Source organism: Pteropus medius, unplaced genomic scaffold (assembly GCF_902729225.1).
Source record: "Pteropus medius unplaced genomic scaffold, Ma_sr-lr_union100, whole genome shotgun sequence".
Lineage (NCBI taxonomy): Eukaryota > Metazoa > Chordata > Mammalia > Chiroptera > Pteropodidae > Pteropus > Pteropus medius.
In genome coordinates, this window is record NW_024352784.1 from 5,683,187 (window position 1) to 5,698,250 (window position 15,064).

The following is a 15,064-nucleotide window of genomic DNA, read 5'->3' on the forward strand; positions in this document are numbered from 1 at the left end:
CTTAAAATCCAAATGCTAAATGAAATCCTGACTAAAATTTTTTAAGTATTTACACATTCATTTATCATAGAAAGGCAGTATCTTCCAGTTATCATTTATAGCACTGTCAACTTGTCAGAGGGCCTTATATTCCCAAATGGAAATTTCATGTTACCTTGAAAGTTTGCCCAAGATAATAATTTAATAGGTGAACTGTAGAAAAGCAGCAACACAATTAACCTATAAAGATTTATCTTTCTTGGAATTTGAAATTAATGGATGAAAACCTATTTAAACTATATAAAATTGCTGATTTTGACCTATAAGTGACAGTTTCATATAGTTCAACCTAATATAGCACACAGCACGCATACAAAATATGGTATCTGCGATAACTATAGTGGTGAGCTGGGGAGGATTCCCTCTTCTGTTTTCTAGAAGAATGTGTGTAGAATTGGAATTATTATTAAATGTTGGTAGAATTTACCAGTGAAACCATCTGGGTATGGAGTTTTCTTTGTGGATTTTGAATTCAGTTCTTTAATACTTACATGGTTATTGAAGTTATCTGTTTGAGCTTTGGTAGCTTATATCATTCAAAGATTTGTCCATTTCATTTAAAAGGTCAGTCTTTTTAATTTCAGCTATTCTAATGGATGTATAGTGTTTTCCTATTTTGGTTTATAATAACATTTCTATAATGAACATTTTTCATTCTTTATTGGTCATATGTCTCTAAGTAGTATAGGTTTAAATATTTAGTAATAAAAAATATTTAAATATTTTTGCCCATTAAAAAGATAAACTCTTTATTTAGATTTACAGAAAACTTGTAAAGAAAGTTCAGAGTTTCCATAAACTTTTCATCCAGTTTCCTCTAAGTTAACCTCTTATATAACTATGTTACATTTGATGTGGTACATGTGATGTAGTACATTATCATATCAAGAAATTAACACTGATACATTACTATAAACTATGGACTTTATTCAGGTTTCAGTAGTGTTTCCATTAATTCTTTTTTACATAATTAAACTTTTTATTTTAGAAAAGCTTTAGGTTTATGGAATTATTACAAAGATAGTGTGGAGAGTTACCCCACATACCCCATACCTAGTTTCTCTGTTATTAACATCTTACTTTAGTATGATACATTTGTCACAATTAATGAAGCCGTATTGATAAATCATCATTAATTAAAGTTCATCCTTTATTCAGATTTCCTGAAATTTTACCAAATTTCCCTTTTCTCTTCCAAGATCTCATTCAGGAAACCATGCTACATTTAATAGTCACGCTTTTTCAGACCCTTCTATGTTGTAAAAATTTCTCAGACTTGCATTGTTTTTGATGACTTTGACAGTTTTCAGGATTACTAGTCAGATATTTTATAGAATATCCCTCTATTGGGATTTGTCTGATGATTTCTCATGATTAGACTGGATCCTAAAGTCCTTTTTTTTGTTCTAGTTTCCAGTTCAGGATACCACATTGGATTTAGTCATCATGTCTTCTTAGGCTTTTCTGATCTATGACAGTTTCTCATTCTTTTGTATAATTAAATCACCATGATGAATCATTGTTTATATTAACTTTTGTCATTTGGTTAATGTAGTGTCTTCTAGGTTTATCTACTATAAAGTTTCCTTTTGAAAGCAAGATATTAAGTTCAGCCTACACTCATGCAGAGGGGACTTAAGCTTTACCTCTTGGAGGGGAACTATCTATACATATTATTTGGAATTCTTTGTGAGGAAAATTTGTCTCCTCTCCCTTTTTCCCACCATTTATATATGTATTCAATCATTTATTTATTAGTATGGACATGTGTGTATTTATTTTATACTTCAGGTTATAATTCAATACTATGTTTTTGTTATTGTTTTCTTGCTCAGCTTACGGCATTGGGAGCTTTTTCAAGTTGGCTCCTGTGTCCACTTGACATGCCTTCATCTCTTCTTTGTTTTTTAAAAGCACGTCTTCAATTTCTGGAACTGGGATAATGGTATTTAGGAACAAGTTCTGAGCACTGGGTGTGCTTGTTGCTACTCAGTTGTAACTGCTTCTTGACCCTCTCAGTGTACAGAGCTGCTATATACAAGTATCTATCTTCATATATGTTAAAATAAACATGTTTGTACTAATATATTCAACTCTAACACCACAGGGTTCATTCTAGCCTTCCCTCTCATTTTACTTGTAGTATCTTTTTCTAGTAGTGAGAAACCTGGTTCCCATTTACTTCAATTTATTTACTTATTTTTTTTTTTACTCCTCGGATACATGTAATTTCATATTTTTCCCTCTTTTTAATGGGATTTTTTTCTTCTTCTTATGTTGGGATTAGAGAGAGTGAGTGCGTGTGTATTTTTTTTTTTTTTCCTGGATACAAGTCCTTTTTCTGATATGTGTGTTGGGAACATTTTTTTCCCAGTCTGTAGCTTGCCTTTTGTGTTCTTAGTGATGTTTTCCAAGGAATAGAATTTTAAATTTTATGAAATCCAATGTATTCTAAAAATTTTTTATTTTGTGGTTAGAGCTCTTTGTGTTCTTCATAAGAAATTGTCATCTAACCAAAAGTCAAATAAATTTTCTCCTGTGTTTTATTCTAGAAGTTTTATAGTTTGGGGCTTTACATTTAGATCTATGATCCATCTCGAGTTAGTTTTTTTTGCTAGTTAAGTAAGATGATTTTTTCTGTGTGAATATCCAATTGATTTAGCATAATTTTTTGAATAGTCTTTTCTTATTTAACTGTTTTGTAATAAATCAGTTGATCATGTGTGTATCTATTTCTGGATTCTCTGTTTTGTTCCATTGATCTGTATATCTATCATCAATACCAAACTCTCTTATTATTTTAGATTTGTTCTCTTAAATCCAGATAGGTTAAGTCCTCCGACTTTGTTCTTCTTTTAAAAATTCGTGTGGGTTTTCTAGGTTCTTTGTATTTCCAAGTGAATTTGAGAATCAATTTGTCAGTTTCTACCAAAAAAAAAAGCCTGCTGTAAGTTTTGTCTGTCTGTCTGCCTGTCTGTCTGTGTGTGTGGGAAGTGCGGGGGATGACATTGAATAACAAAATCCAATAAAATCCACAGTTTCAAGTGTACAGTTCAACACTTGAACAGAGACACCATTATATAAAACTGCATTGTGTTCATCACCAGAGTTAGATTTTTTCTTTCCATCACTACATGATTGACCCCTTCTGCCCCTGCTATATTTCCCTCTCCTCTTTTCCTTCTGACCACTGAATTCATTAGTCCACTGCCCATGTCCATGAGTCTCTGTTCAAGCTATGGTTTGTCAGGACAAGAGTTGTTTTGTTGCTTTTAGATTTATATCCCCACATATAAATGATAGGTCATATCATGTGGAGCTTTCAATTTTTCTGTTTTCACTTATTTTGACTTATTTAGCATTTCATGATTATCTCAAGATACATCCATGTGAACGGAAATGTGAGGGGAGTTTCATCTCTTCTTATAGCTGAGTAATAGGAGGGACATGTTCCACCCAGGTAAAGCTTTCAGGCAGTGTTCCCAGATATGTACGGTATCTTCTTTTTTATCCATGCCCAGTCATCATTTGTAGGACTTAGGAGTTGGCTTTCCTTAAGATGTCTTCATTACACAGTAAATAAGCACACTCTATATGAATCGTCTGGTGTGCATATCCTGATTTTCGTAATGCCAGGTCACCAGGTGGTGAAGTGTGCAGCGTGTCAAACGGTTTTCAAGTTTTTGGTCTGCCGGTAAATTAATACTCAGTAGAAACGACTGCTGGATCGCCCACATAGTAGATCCACTCTTTTAGTTTTTTGAGAAACCTCCATACTGTTATCCATAGTAGTTTGTAGTCCCACCAGCAGTGTACTAGGGTTCTTTTTCCTCTGTATCCTCTCCAACACTTGTTACTACTTGTTCTGTTGATAATAGCCATTTTAACAGGTGTGAGATGGTATCTCATTGTGGTTTTGATTTGCATTTCCCTAGTGAGTTGAGCATCTTTTCATATGTTTGTTGGCCGTTTGTATGTCTTCTTGGGAGAAGCGTTTATTCAGATCCTCTGTCCATTTTTTAATTGGTTTATTTGTTGTTGTTGTTGAGTTGTATGAGTTCTTTCTATATTTTGGATATTAGGCCCTTATTGGAGGTGTTCACAAATACATGGCTGTCTCTTTGCCTTGTTGACAGTTTCTTTTGCTATGCAGAAGCTTTTTAGTTTGATATAGTCCCGTTCATTTACTTTTGCTTTTACTTCCCTTGCCTTTGAGGTCAAATTTATAAAATCTTCTTTAAGCTCAAGGTCCAAAAGTTTAGTACCTGCGTTTTCTTCCATGCAATTTATTGTTTCAGGTCTGATATTTAGGTAAGCCTGATGGAATTTTGATAAGGATTTGTAGATCAATTTGTGGAGAATTGCCATCTTAACAATATCAAATTCAATTCTCTAAATAATATCTTGTATCTTTCACTAGAGATTTTGACATCTTTTGTTAGAAATATTTCTAAGTGTTTTATGGGAGGGTATTTTTTGGCATTATTGCAAATAGAGATTGTTTTTGAATTTTTATTTCTCATTTGTTTGCTACTAGTATACCTTTTAATTTATTAAATTCATCTTACAATCTTGTATCTTAGTTTAATAGCGATTTTGTAGATTTCTTGAGATTGTCTATGTAAACATTGTACCTTCAAATTTGAACTGCTTTATGTGCCTTATTTAATTTTTCTGCCTTATTTCAATAGCACAATGTTAAATAAAAGTGATAAAAATGGAAATCCTTTCTCGTTCCTGATTATAGGAGGAAGTGATTCATTTTTTCTTCATTAAATATAATGGTAGCAATGCCATTAATTGGTTTGGGGAAGTTCCCTCTTATTTCTAGTTTCTGAGCATTTTAATCATGAATGGATATTTAATTTTGTCAAATACTTTTTCTGCACCTATTGACATATCATGTGATTTTTCTCCTCGATTCCGTTAATATGTATAGCTGAACTACATTGATTTAATTTCAAATTTTTAACTAGCATTGCAAATCTAGAATAAACCTGAATTGATTACGATATATAATCTTTTTTGTATCTTGCTAGGTTTGATCTCGTAATAATTTAAAGGTTTTTGAGCCTATATTTATTAGAGATATTGGGATGCAATGTTTTTAATTACTTTATCAGATTGGTATTAGGAATATGGTAGTCTGGTAAAATTATTTGGGCAATGTTTCTTTTTCCTAGTTCATCTTGACCAGAAGCAGAAGTATCCTGGACTTTTAATATTTTCTGGTACTATACTAAGATTTTATGTGCTTATGAGAATATTTTATGCATTATGAGAATATTTTACTTATTCTCACTCAGCATATTTATAATAGTGACTTTAAAGTCTTTGTTTGATATTTCTAACATCTGGATCATCTCGGGGTTGTCTTTTCCCTAGAGAGTGAGTCACATTTTCCTGGCTGTTTGTATGTTGGGTAATATTGCATAGCATCCTGGACATTGTGCGTGTAATTTTGTGGAATTTCTGGATTTGCTTCTTTGCTCTGAAGAATATCGGTTTTTATTTTAGCAGATAGTTAACTTGATTAGGCTGAGTCTACGATGAACATTGGCTCAGATTTTAGTTTAGTATTTTTACCCTTTAGCACAATAAACATGTATGTTTGCTTGTGCATTTGTAATTTAGAATTTGGAGACTCATATTGAATTTAAACAGAATTTGAAGTTGCCTGTTATCTGGCTTCCTCCATTCTGGTGGCTTTGCTTACCTGATCTCTCGTGGTTCTTCTGGCCAGAAATATAGTTGTCTTTCTTTTGGAGTTTGACCACAGTCATCCTCAGGGCAAAGCCACAGAAAAGGGGAAATTCGCTCTGTGTGTTGGTTGCTTATACCAGGTTCTGAGTCTCTTCCAAAATCTGCCTGCCAATGACCAGTCTCCAGAACCCTCAAGCAGTAGCTTTTTGTATTTTATCTAGAGTCTATAGCTATTTTTTATGGGAGGACTAGTTTGTTAGGTGCTTTCTCTTATACCAGAACAGAACTCCTGTCTATTTTATTATGATATACTTTTTGCTTTATCTCCCAAGTTGGATCTGGGTTCTAGGCATGATGTTGCCACTGAGTCTATAAAATTAATGAGTTAGATTAAATATTTTCTAAGGAAATTTTTTCCCTTCTTTAGTGGTTGAGTAGGTGTGGGTGCAATAAAAACAACTTATAAATGACATTTAAAAACAAAGTTGTTAACTTATAGGACAACTGTGAACTTTCTTTTCAGATTGTTAGTTATTTTCAATATTGGTGGGAAAACTAATATAGATGAATATGCCCTGAGCCACCAATTCTCAAACTTTTTGATCTCTAGACCCTTTTATGCTCTTAAAAGTTGTAAAGATCTCAGAGAACTTAGGCTATATCTATTGATAATGCCTACGTTAATTAAAGACCAGTGGATTCTCATATATACTTCTGAAATCTATCTGTTGTGATATCACAAATTTTATAGACTCTGGAAAACTCCACTATACAGGTAATGAGAAAATGAGAGTGAAAAGGGGAAATAACAGCTTAGTGTTATTATGAAAATATTTTTGATCTCATAGATTGAAATGGTCTCAGGAACCCTCATGGTTTCCTGGATGATACTTTGAGAAATTTTGCTTAAGGTGTTTTAGCTCCAATGTGATCTATGAGAAGAAAATTGTTTTCTCTAAAGCATCATATACAAATTAGTCTGTCATTCTGAAATGACTTTTTAACATACTCATCACCGCCTTTGTAAAGACTCATAAATAGGAATATGTGTGCTTTCAAGTAAATGAAATGTATCTGTGATTTTCAGATAAGAGAGTATTATATAAAAACACTAAAATCCAATTAAAAGTGATTCATTGGAGATAGATGCACATATTACATTACCTATACATGGAATAAACAGATAAATGGAATAGAACTCAGAAACCCATTAGAAGATGCTTATAGAACATTAGGATCTTTGAGCACTTGCCTTAGATATATTAGAAAGGATCAGAAGCAGATCTCACTTGGGCAGGGTTTGTTTACTCATTAGAAATTAGAGCCAACAGTCCTGGGTTTGAATGACTTGATATGTTTCTGTAAATGGGCCAGTTTCTGCACGTGGTTTAACACAAACACAGTATTTACACACTTTCCTCAATTAGCTTAGTATTTAGATTAATTCGTACCCTTAGTTCTTTGATTCTAGAAAACATATCCTAATTTGAGCATCTACCCTGCAATAGAACTGCTTAATTCCCTACCTTTGTATATCTCTGTATTCTGAAGGTTTGATTTTTTTTTTTCCTTCTATTTTTTTCCCCATGCCCAGGTAGAATTCAGTTGATATATTTTGTGGAAAACTTCAAGTTAAGGAAATTGAACACTTACCTCTTTGTGGGAAAAGGTTGCTTCCTAAAAATATACATATTTCTTTCCTCCATGTTGTAAAAACACCCTAGGACTTCCTTATCACAGTATTGGATTACTAAAGAAATGCAAATTGTTTTTTTTTTTTCCTTCTTTAATGATAAGTAATCTCATTGACTTTCAGTCTTTGTTCGTACAGTGGGTTGCCAGGCAAAATAGCTTTTGTCTCTGCTAGACCCAAACTCTTAGAAAGCAGAAACCATTTCTCATTCATTGAAAAGCACATAGTAGGCTGGTTATTAAATGTTTGCTTTGTTCAGGAAAAATTGATTAGAAATGTTTCCATATTTCATAGAGTTTCACAGTCAAATATAATAATGATGATTGGAAATAAGCTTTTCTGCTTATTTTCTTGGCTTAAATGTCTTTAACAGATGATCATGCCATCTGTTTAGAATCAGTATTTCAGAGATGAGGTAGAAGGCATTTTGGGTGAGAAATGATAGCTATAAAGTACTTTCCTCACAACTGTCAAAAGTCATTTTCACGCCATTCCTTCAACAAGGCCATACCACTACTCATTTTGCCGAGTGCCCATGCTTCCTCATTGTCAGTGAATCAAAAAGAGATGCTGACTTTTTTCTTTTAAAATTTTCCACTAACTTATCCTAGGGCTTAGTAACCTATTAAGTTTATTTAATGAATGGATTTTTTTCCTATTACAGTTTAAATTAGTATATTTCTTAGGACAAATGAGAATTTACTAGGTACAGCCAAATTGCTGTTTCGTTAAGATTTATGTCATGGAAAATCAAGAAAAGTATATTATTGACACTTGATAAAGAGCAGGAGAGAAGAGTACATACATTCCTAATACAGTAATTGTGTATAAATGCAAACATGCAAGCACATACACGTTCATTTTGGGGGCAGGATTTCAGATTTTATCTGGAGGCAAATGCTGACAAAGTATTTGGATTAAAAGGGAGTCTGGGTAAAGTTTAAACCATTGTTTTATAGATTTAATTAGAAAATATTTTTATAGAAAGATAGGTTAAACTTATTTAGCAAACTTAATTGTATCTCTGTTAGAATGTCTAAGATTCATTTTACTAAATGAACAGTCAGTAAAATTGACTTTTTTAGAAGTACAGTGCCATTATTTAAAAAAATAAACTTTATTCAGAGAAGAATTAGATATACAGAAAAATTGTGCATAAAGTACAGAAAGTTCTCATTTCTCCCTTTCTTCTCCCAATTTTTGTAATTATTACCATCTTATGTTAGTGTACATTTGTTACAATTATTCAATCAATAGTAATAATTTCTTAACTAAAGCCTGTAATTTACAATAGGGTTCACTCTTCGAGTTGTACATGCTACGGTTTTTGATAAATGCACAGTGTTATGTATTCACCATTATAGTATCATACATAATATTTTCATTGGCCTAAAAATTCCATGTGCTCCACCTGTTCATCCTTTTCCCCCTTCCTCAGAACCTCTGGCAATCTCTGATCTATTTACTCTCTCCATAGATTTGGCTTTTCCAGAATATCATGTAGTCGGAATCATATAGTATGTAGCTTTTTCAGATTGACTTCTTTTAAGGCTCCTCCATGTCTTTTCATAGTTCATTTCTTTTTATTGCTTAATAATATTTTATTGTACAGATATACCGGGGTTTTTTTTTTTTGTTTTTATCTGTTGACCTATTGAAGGTACATCTTGGTTGCTTCCAAGGTTTTGGCAACTATGAATAAAGCTGCTCTACATATTTATGTGCACTTTTTTTTTTTTTTTTTTGTGGATGTAAGTTTTCAACTCATCTGGATAATTGTCTAGGAAGGCAATTACTGAATCATATAGTAAGCCTATGTTTAGTTTTATAAGAAACTACCAGACCATCTTCTAAAGTGACTGTACCATTTTGCATTGCCACTAACAATGAATGCAAGTTTCTGTTGCTCCACATCCTTGTCAGCATTTGGTATTGTTAGTATTTTGGATTTTAACTATTTTAATAGGTATGTAATGTTATCTAATTATTGTTTTAATTTGCACTTCCTTGGTGATATATGTTGAACATCTTTTTATGTGCTTATTTGCCGTTTGTATATCTTCTTTGATGAGGTGACAGTTCAGATCTTTTGCCCATTTTTTAATTGAGTTGTTTTATTGTTGAGTTTTTAGAGTTCTTTACATATTTTGAATACCATTTCTATCAGATAAATGGTTTTCAAATATTTCCTCTCTGCCCGTAGCTTGTCTTTTCATTCTCTTAATAGTGATTTTTGCAGAGCAGTAGCTTTAATGAAATCCAGCTTATCGATTTCTTCTTTCATAGATCATACATTTGCTATTGTATGTAAAAAATAATCTCCAAGCCCAGGGTCACCTAGATTTTCTCCAATGTTATCTTATAAAAGTTTTATAATAATTTTTTATTTCACATTTAGGTCTGTAATCCATTTTGAGTTAATTTTTGTGAAGGATGTAAGGTCTGTATCTAAATATTTTGTTTTGTTTTACTTGTGGCTGTCCAGTGGTTCTAGCATCATTTGGTGAAAAGGCTATCTTTACTCCATTGAAGTGCATTTGTTCTTTTCAAAGATTAGTTGACTGCATTTGTGCGTATCTATTTCTGGGCTCTTTATTCTGTTCCACTGATTTATTTGTCTCTTCTTTCACCCACACCATACTGTCTTGATTACTGTATCTTTATAGTAAGTCTTGACACTGAATAGTGTCAATCTTCCAACTTCGTTCTTCTCTTTCAGTATTGAGTTGGCATTTTGGGTTTTTTGTCTTTCTATGTAAACTTTGGAATCAATTTGTTGATATCCAAAAAATAATTGTCTGGGATTTCACTGAATCTGTAGATCAAGTGGGAAATTTTGATATCTTAATATTTTTTTCCTGTCCATGAACATGGACATTCTCTCCATTTATTTGGATCTCCTTTGATTTCTGTCATCAGAGTTTTGTAGTTTTCTTCATTATATCTTATACATTTTTTTTAGCTTTATATCTAATTACTTTATTTTTTATGCTAATGTAATTGATGTGTTTAATTTCAAATTCCAGTTGTGTCTTGCTATTACACAAGAAAGCCGTTGACTTTTGTGTATTAACCTTGAATCATGCAACTTTACTATAATCTTTTATTTGTTCCAGGGGGGTATTTTTGGGGATGGGGGGGGCGTCGATTCTATGGGATTTTTTGTATAGGCAATTATATAATCTGTAAACAAAGATGATTTTATTTCTTCTTTTTCAATCTGTATAGCTTTTATTTCCTTTTCTCGCCTTATTGTCTAGCTAGTACTTCCAGTACATGTTTAAGAGAGTGGTGAAAAGAGACATCTTTGATTTGTTCTCCAACTTAGGGAGAAAGTATCTGTTTTCTCACTATTAAATGTGGTGTTAGCTGTAGGTTTTTTGGCAAATGTTCTTTACCAAGTTAGGAAGTTCTTTACTCCTAGTTTGCTGAGAGTTTGTTTGTTTGTTTGTTTGTTTGTTTTTATCATAAATAGGTATTGAATCTTGTCACATCTTTTTCAGCATCTATTGATAAGATTATATGATTTTTTTTCTTTAGTCTGTTTTATGTGGTGAATTCCATTAATTGATTATTGAAAGTCAAACCTGCCTTGCATACCTGGAATAAATTTCATTTGGCCACAATGTATAATTCTTATACATTGTTGGATGTGATTTGCTAATATTTTGTTGAGGAATTAGCATCTATGTTCATGAGAGATATTGGTCTCTATTTTCCTTTCTAGTGATATCTTTGTCTGGTTTTGGTGTTAGGATGATGATAGCCTCATAGAATGAGTTTGGAAGTTCTTCTATATCATGGAAGAGATTTTAAAGAACTAGTATTATTCTTATTTAAATGTTTGGTAAAATTCACCTGGATGGTGAAACCATCTACATCTGGTGCTTCCCATTTTAGAAGGTTTGATTTGATTTCTCATATATACATATATATAGGCCTATTCAGATAATCTATTTTTTCCTAGAATGAATTGGTCTATTTCATCTAAGTTATCAAATTTGTGGGCAGAGGGAAAAGTTGTTTATAGTATTAGTTATTATTTTAATGTTTATGGAATCAGTTGTGATGGCCCCTTTTCATTCTTCATATTAATAATATATATTTTCTCTCTTTTTTTCTTGGTTAACCTGGCTAGCATTTTATCAGTTGTATTGAACTTATCAAAAAACCAGCTTTTGGTTTCATTTATTTGGGGATTTTCTCTATTTAATTTGTTCTGTTTGGGGTTCATTAACTTCTTGAATCTGTAGATTTATATATTTTGCCAAATTTGGGAAGTTTTAACTATTATTTCAATGAGCACTTTTTCACTCCTGCCCTTTCATCTTTCCTCCTGGTACTTGATGATACAAATGATAGATCTTGTGGCTTTGTTCATTTTTTTTTTTTTTGGTAGTCTGTTTACTCTGTTGTTTAGATTGGACAGTTTCTATTGTTCTGTCTTTCAGCTTAAAAATTCTTTTCTCTATCTCTTACATTCTGCTCTTGGGCTCATTCACTAAGTTTTCCTTTTACTTTCTTTTTTTTTTAAATTTTAGCATCTATTGAGTTTATTCAGCATAACCACAGAGGTATTGTCTTCATGCCGTCACATACAGACACAAACACAGATACAGCACAATATCTATATTTAGCTCAGTGCATTCTTTCTGAGGCTCATTTATATATGTCTTCATATGCCACAGCCTATTGTTTAAATAATAGATATTTTCAATACCAATTCCTTTTTTGGCTCTCTCAGATCTCAATATCATGGTTCCGACACACAGAGCATGTTGTTTTCCTTTTGCCGTGATGGCAACAATCATATCTACTGCATGCAGCAGGGTAAAGTTTAGCTCCAGGAGTTAAGCCTGTACACATGATATTTGCTCTACTGAGTATAATTTTGATGGCTCCTTTATCAGCTTCCTGGTGTGACCGGATAAAAAGATATTTGTGAAGTAATCTTAGAATTGGATGAAAAGGCTCTTCTCTTTGTCTAAAAAATAGTAACTCTCTATTTACTGTAAGGATTTCTATGTGTCCATGTCATCTTATTATTTTGACAGGATCTTTCTTAGGCATGATTTGATTAAGCCATGGTTCAATACCTAGAAATTGCTCTATCAATTGGTTCTTAACACCCTTTACCACTGAGGTTTTCAACTGGATGCAGTTGGACACATTTTCTTTTTCATCAAATTTCTTGAACATGATCTAAGATGAAGAGTGTGGCGATAGGGAAGGGCCCAGAATGGGAAAAAAATTGAATTATCAAGGATCCGGCAGATCCCCTTACATGAAGAAGGTACTGATAGTCAGACCTATAGTCGTTATCCTAGTCCTGTTCTAGTTATTTTCAGTTCTAAAATTTCCATTTGATTCTTCTTAATATCTTCTTTTTCTTTACTGAGACTTTCTATTTCTTTGCCAACATGTCCTATTTTTTCATTTTTTTTCAAGCATGTTTTTAATTGCTGTTGAAGCATTTTTATGATGGCTGCTCTCAGTTTTGTCAGGTGATTTTAACATGTCTGTCTTCTCAAGTTGACATCTATTGATTACCCTTTTTCATTTACTTTGACATCTTCCTGTTTTTTGGTATGAGTGATTTTTGATGGAAACTTATACATTTGGGGTATTATATTATGAGTCTCTGGATTTTATTTAAAATTTCCGTTTTACCTGGATTCCTCTGACAGCTCTCCTTATGGTAGGGGAAGGGAGAGGCACCATCTCATTACTGCCAGGTGGATGTAGAAGTTCAGGTTCTCCAATTCCTTCCATTGACACTCAAGTGATATGTGCGTGCGTGCGCACTCATTACTTCTGGCTGGGAGTAGGAGTTCCAGCTCTCCACTAGGCCTCCAATAATGCCTACCTGGCTGGGAGAAGTATGAGTGCCTTGATTCTGCTCCCCAGATGACCTCTATTGATAATCATGGGGAATAAGGTGGCCTACTAATGCTGCATAGTAGTGGAAGTTCTGACTCTTCACTAGGCCTTCTCTGATATCACCCAGCAGGGAGGGGGGGGGTTATCTCATTACTGCTACAAGTCCAGGCTTCTCCCATATGGGGGATACCTTATGGGGAAGCTTAATTCGTTACCACCTGGAAGGAATGAAAGCCCTAGGTCCTTGCTTGGCCTACTCTGAAATCTGCAGGATATTAGAGTACCTTGATTCAATTTGGCAAGGATGGAAATCTGCATTTTTTTTTCTATAGATTTGCCTCTTCTGGACGTTTCGTGTAAATAGAGTCTGTGTCTCTTATAAACTGGCTGCTTTTACTTAGCATAATGTTTTCAAGGCTCATCCATGTTGTGGCATATATCAGTACTTTATTTCTTTTTATTTCCAAATAATATTCCATTTATAGATATGCCACATTTTATTTATCCATTTATCAGATGATGGGCATTTGGATTGATTCCACTGTTTGACTATTATGAATAATGCTGTAATGAACATTCATATTCAGGTTTTTGTGTGGACATGTTTTTAATTCTCTTGGGTATAAACCAAAGAGTGGGATCGTTGGGTCCTTTGGCAACTCTTATGTTTAACATTTTGAGAACTCCATTTCTTTTTTATTAGTAATTTTTGTCTTATTGTATTGTGATGTCAGAAAAGAAGTCTGACATATTTTGTAGTGTCTTCTGGAATTTTAGAAAGAACTGTCCTCAGACTATAGATTCATTTCTATTCTTATTCTTTTCTTACATCTGTACTCTTTCCATTAAAATTATGGGTGCCGATAATTAAGTTACCTTAATTACCTCTGATAATTAAGTTACCCAGGAGATCTATAAGATAGATGAGTATTAAAGTGCTTTAAACCATTATTCATTTTGAAACATTATGAATGCATAGTTATTCATAATTATCATTTTTATATTCATAAATTTACCTGTGCTTTAAATTATTTAGAAAAAAGAAAGTGAGTGCCTGCAATTAAAGATCTTGGTGCTTCGAAATGAACTGGAAAGACAAAAGAAAGCTTTGGGACGGGAGATGGCCTTTCTGCATAAGCAACAAATTGCATTACAGGACAAAGGTAGGTAAAAACACCATACACATAGTCTAACCTCCACATTTAAGTTTTCCTTTCTTCTCCATAGTCTCAAATAGTCATCTTTGTATAAATTTGCTGATATAATTAAAAAATTTTTTGAAGTATTTTGGAGTTGATATATACAGAAAAGTGCACAAATACACACACACACACACACTCACACACACACCATATTTCAGATTTCCAAAGTGAATATACCTACATAAGCAGGATTTCCATCACGATATGCAGGATTCTGAGGACCCCAGAACCTCAGCAGCTGCCTTCCATCCTGAACATCTTTAGCCGGTCTAACCACTACTTTTACTTATCGTGGCAAAGATTGGCTTTGCCTAATTTTGAACTTTATATAAATAGAATCCTGTATGTGTACATTTTATGTGCTGGCTTTTGGTCAACAATTTTGTTTGTAAAATTCATTTCTACCTACATGTAATGTAGACTTAGTTTACTCTTACTGCCAGTAGTATGCCATTGTATGACTATGAATTTATTCTTGTTTTCGGCATTTCGGTAATTTCTAGTTTGAGACTATTACAGATAATCCTTCTGTGAATGTTATAGTACA

The 15,064-nt window shown here is 33.0% G+C and overlaps 1 protein-coding gene and 1 pseudogene across 2 annotated transcripts in view; one reads left to right on the forward strand and one right to left on the reverse strand.

The window, feature by feature from the left end:
- The window catches only part of UVRAG (UV radiation resistance associated), a 254,987-nt gene that overhangs the window by 105,246 nt on the left and 134,677 nt on the right, over positions 1-15,064 (forward strand). For both annotated transcript variants that reach the window (XM_039848085.1, XM_039848086.1), the window contains one exon: positions 14,352-14,478. In XM_039848085.1, coding sequence (XP_039704019.1) covers positions 14,352-14,478 — 127 coding nt within the window. The remainder of the gene's footprint in view (positions 1-14,351; positions 14,479-15,064) is intronic.
- Positions 12,019-12,691, reverse strand: LOC120590210 (malignant T-cell-amplified sequence 1-like; annotated as a pseudogene).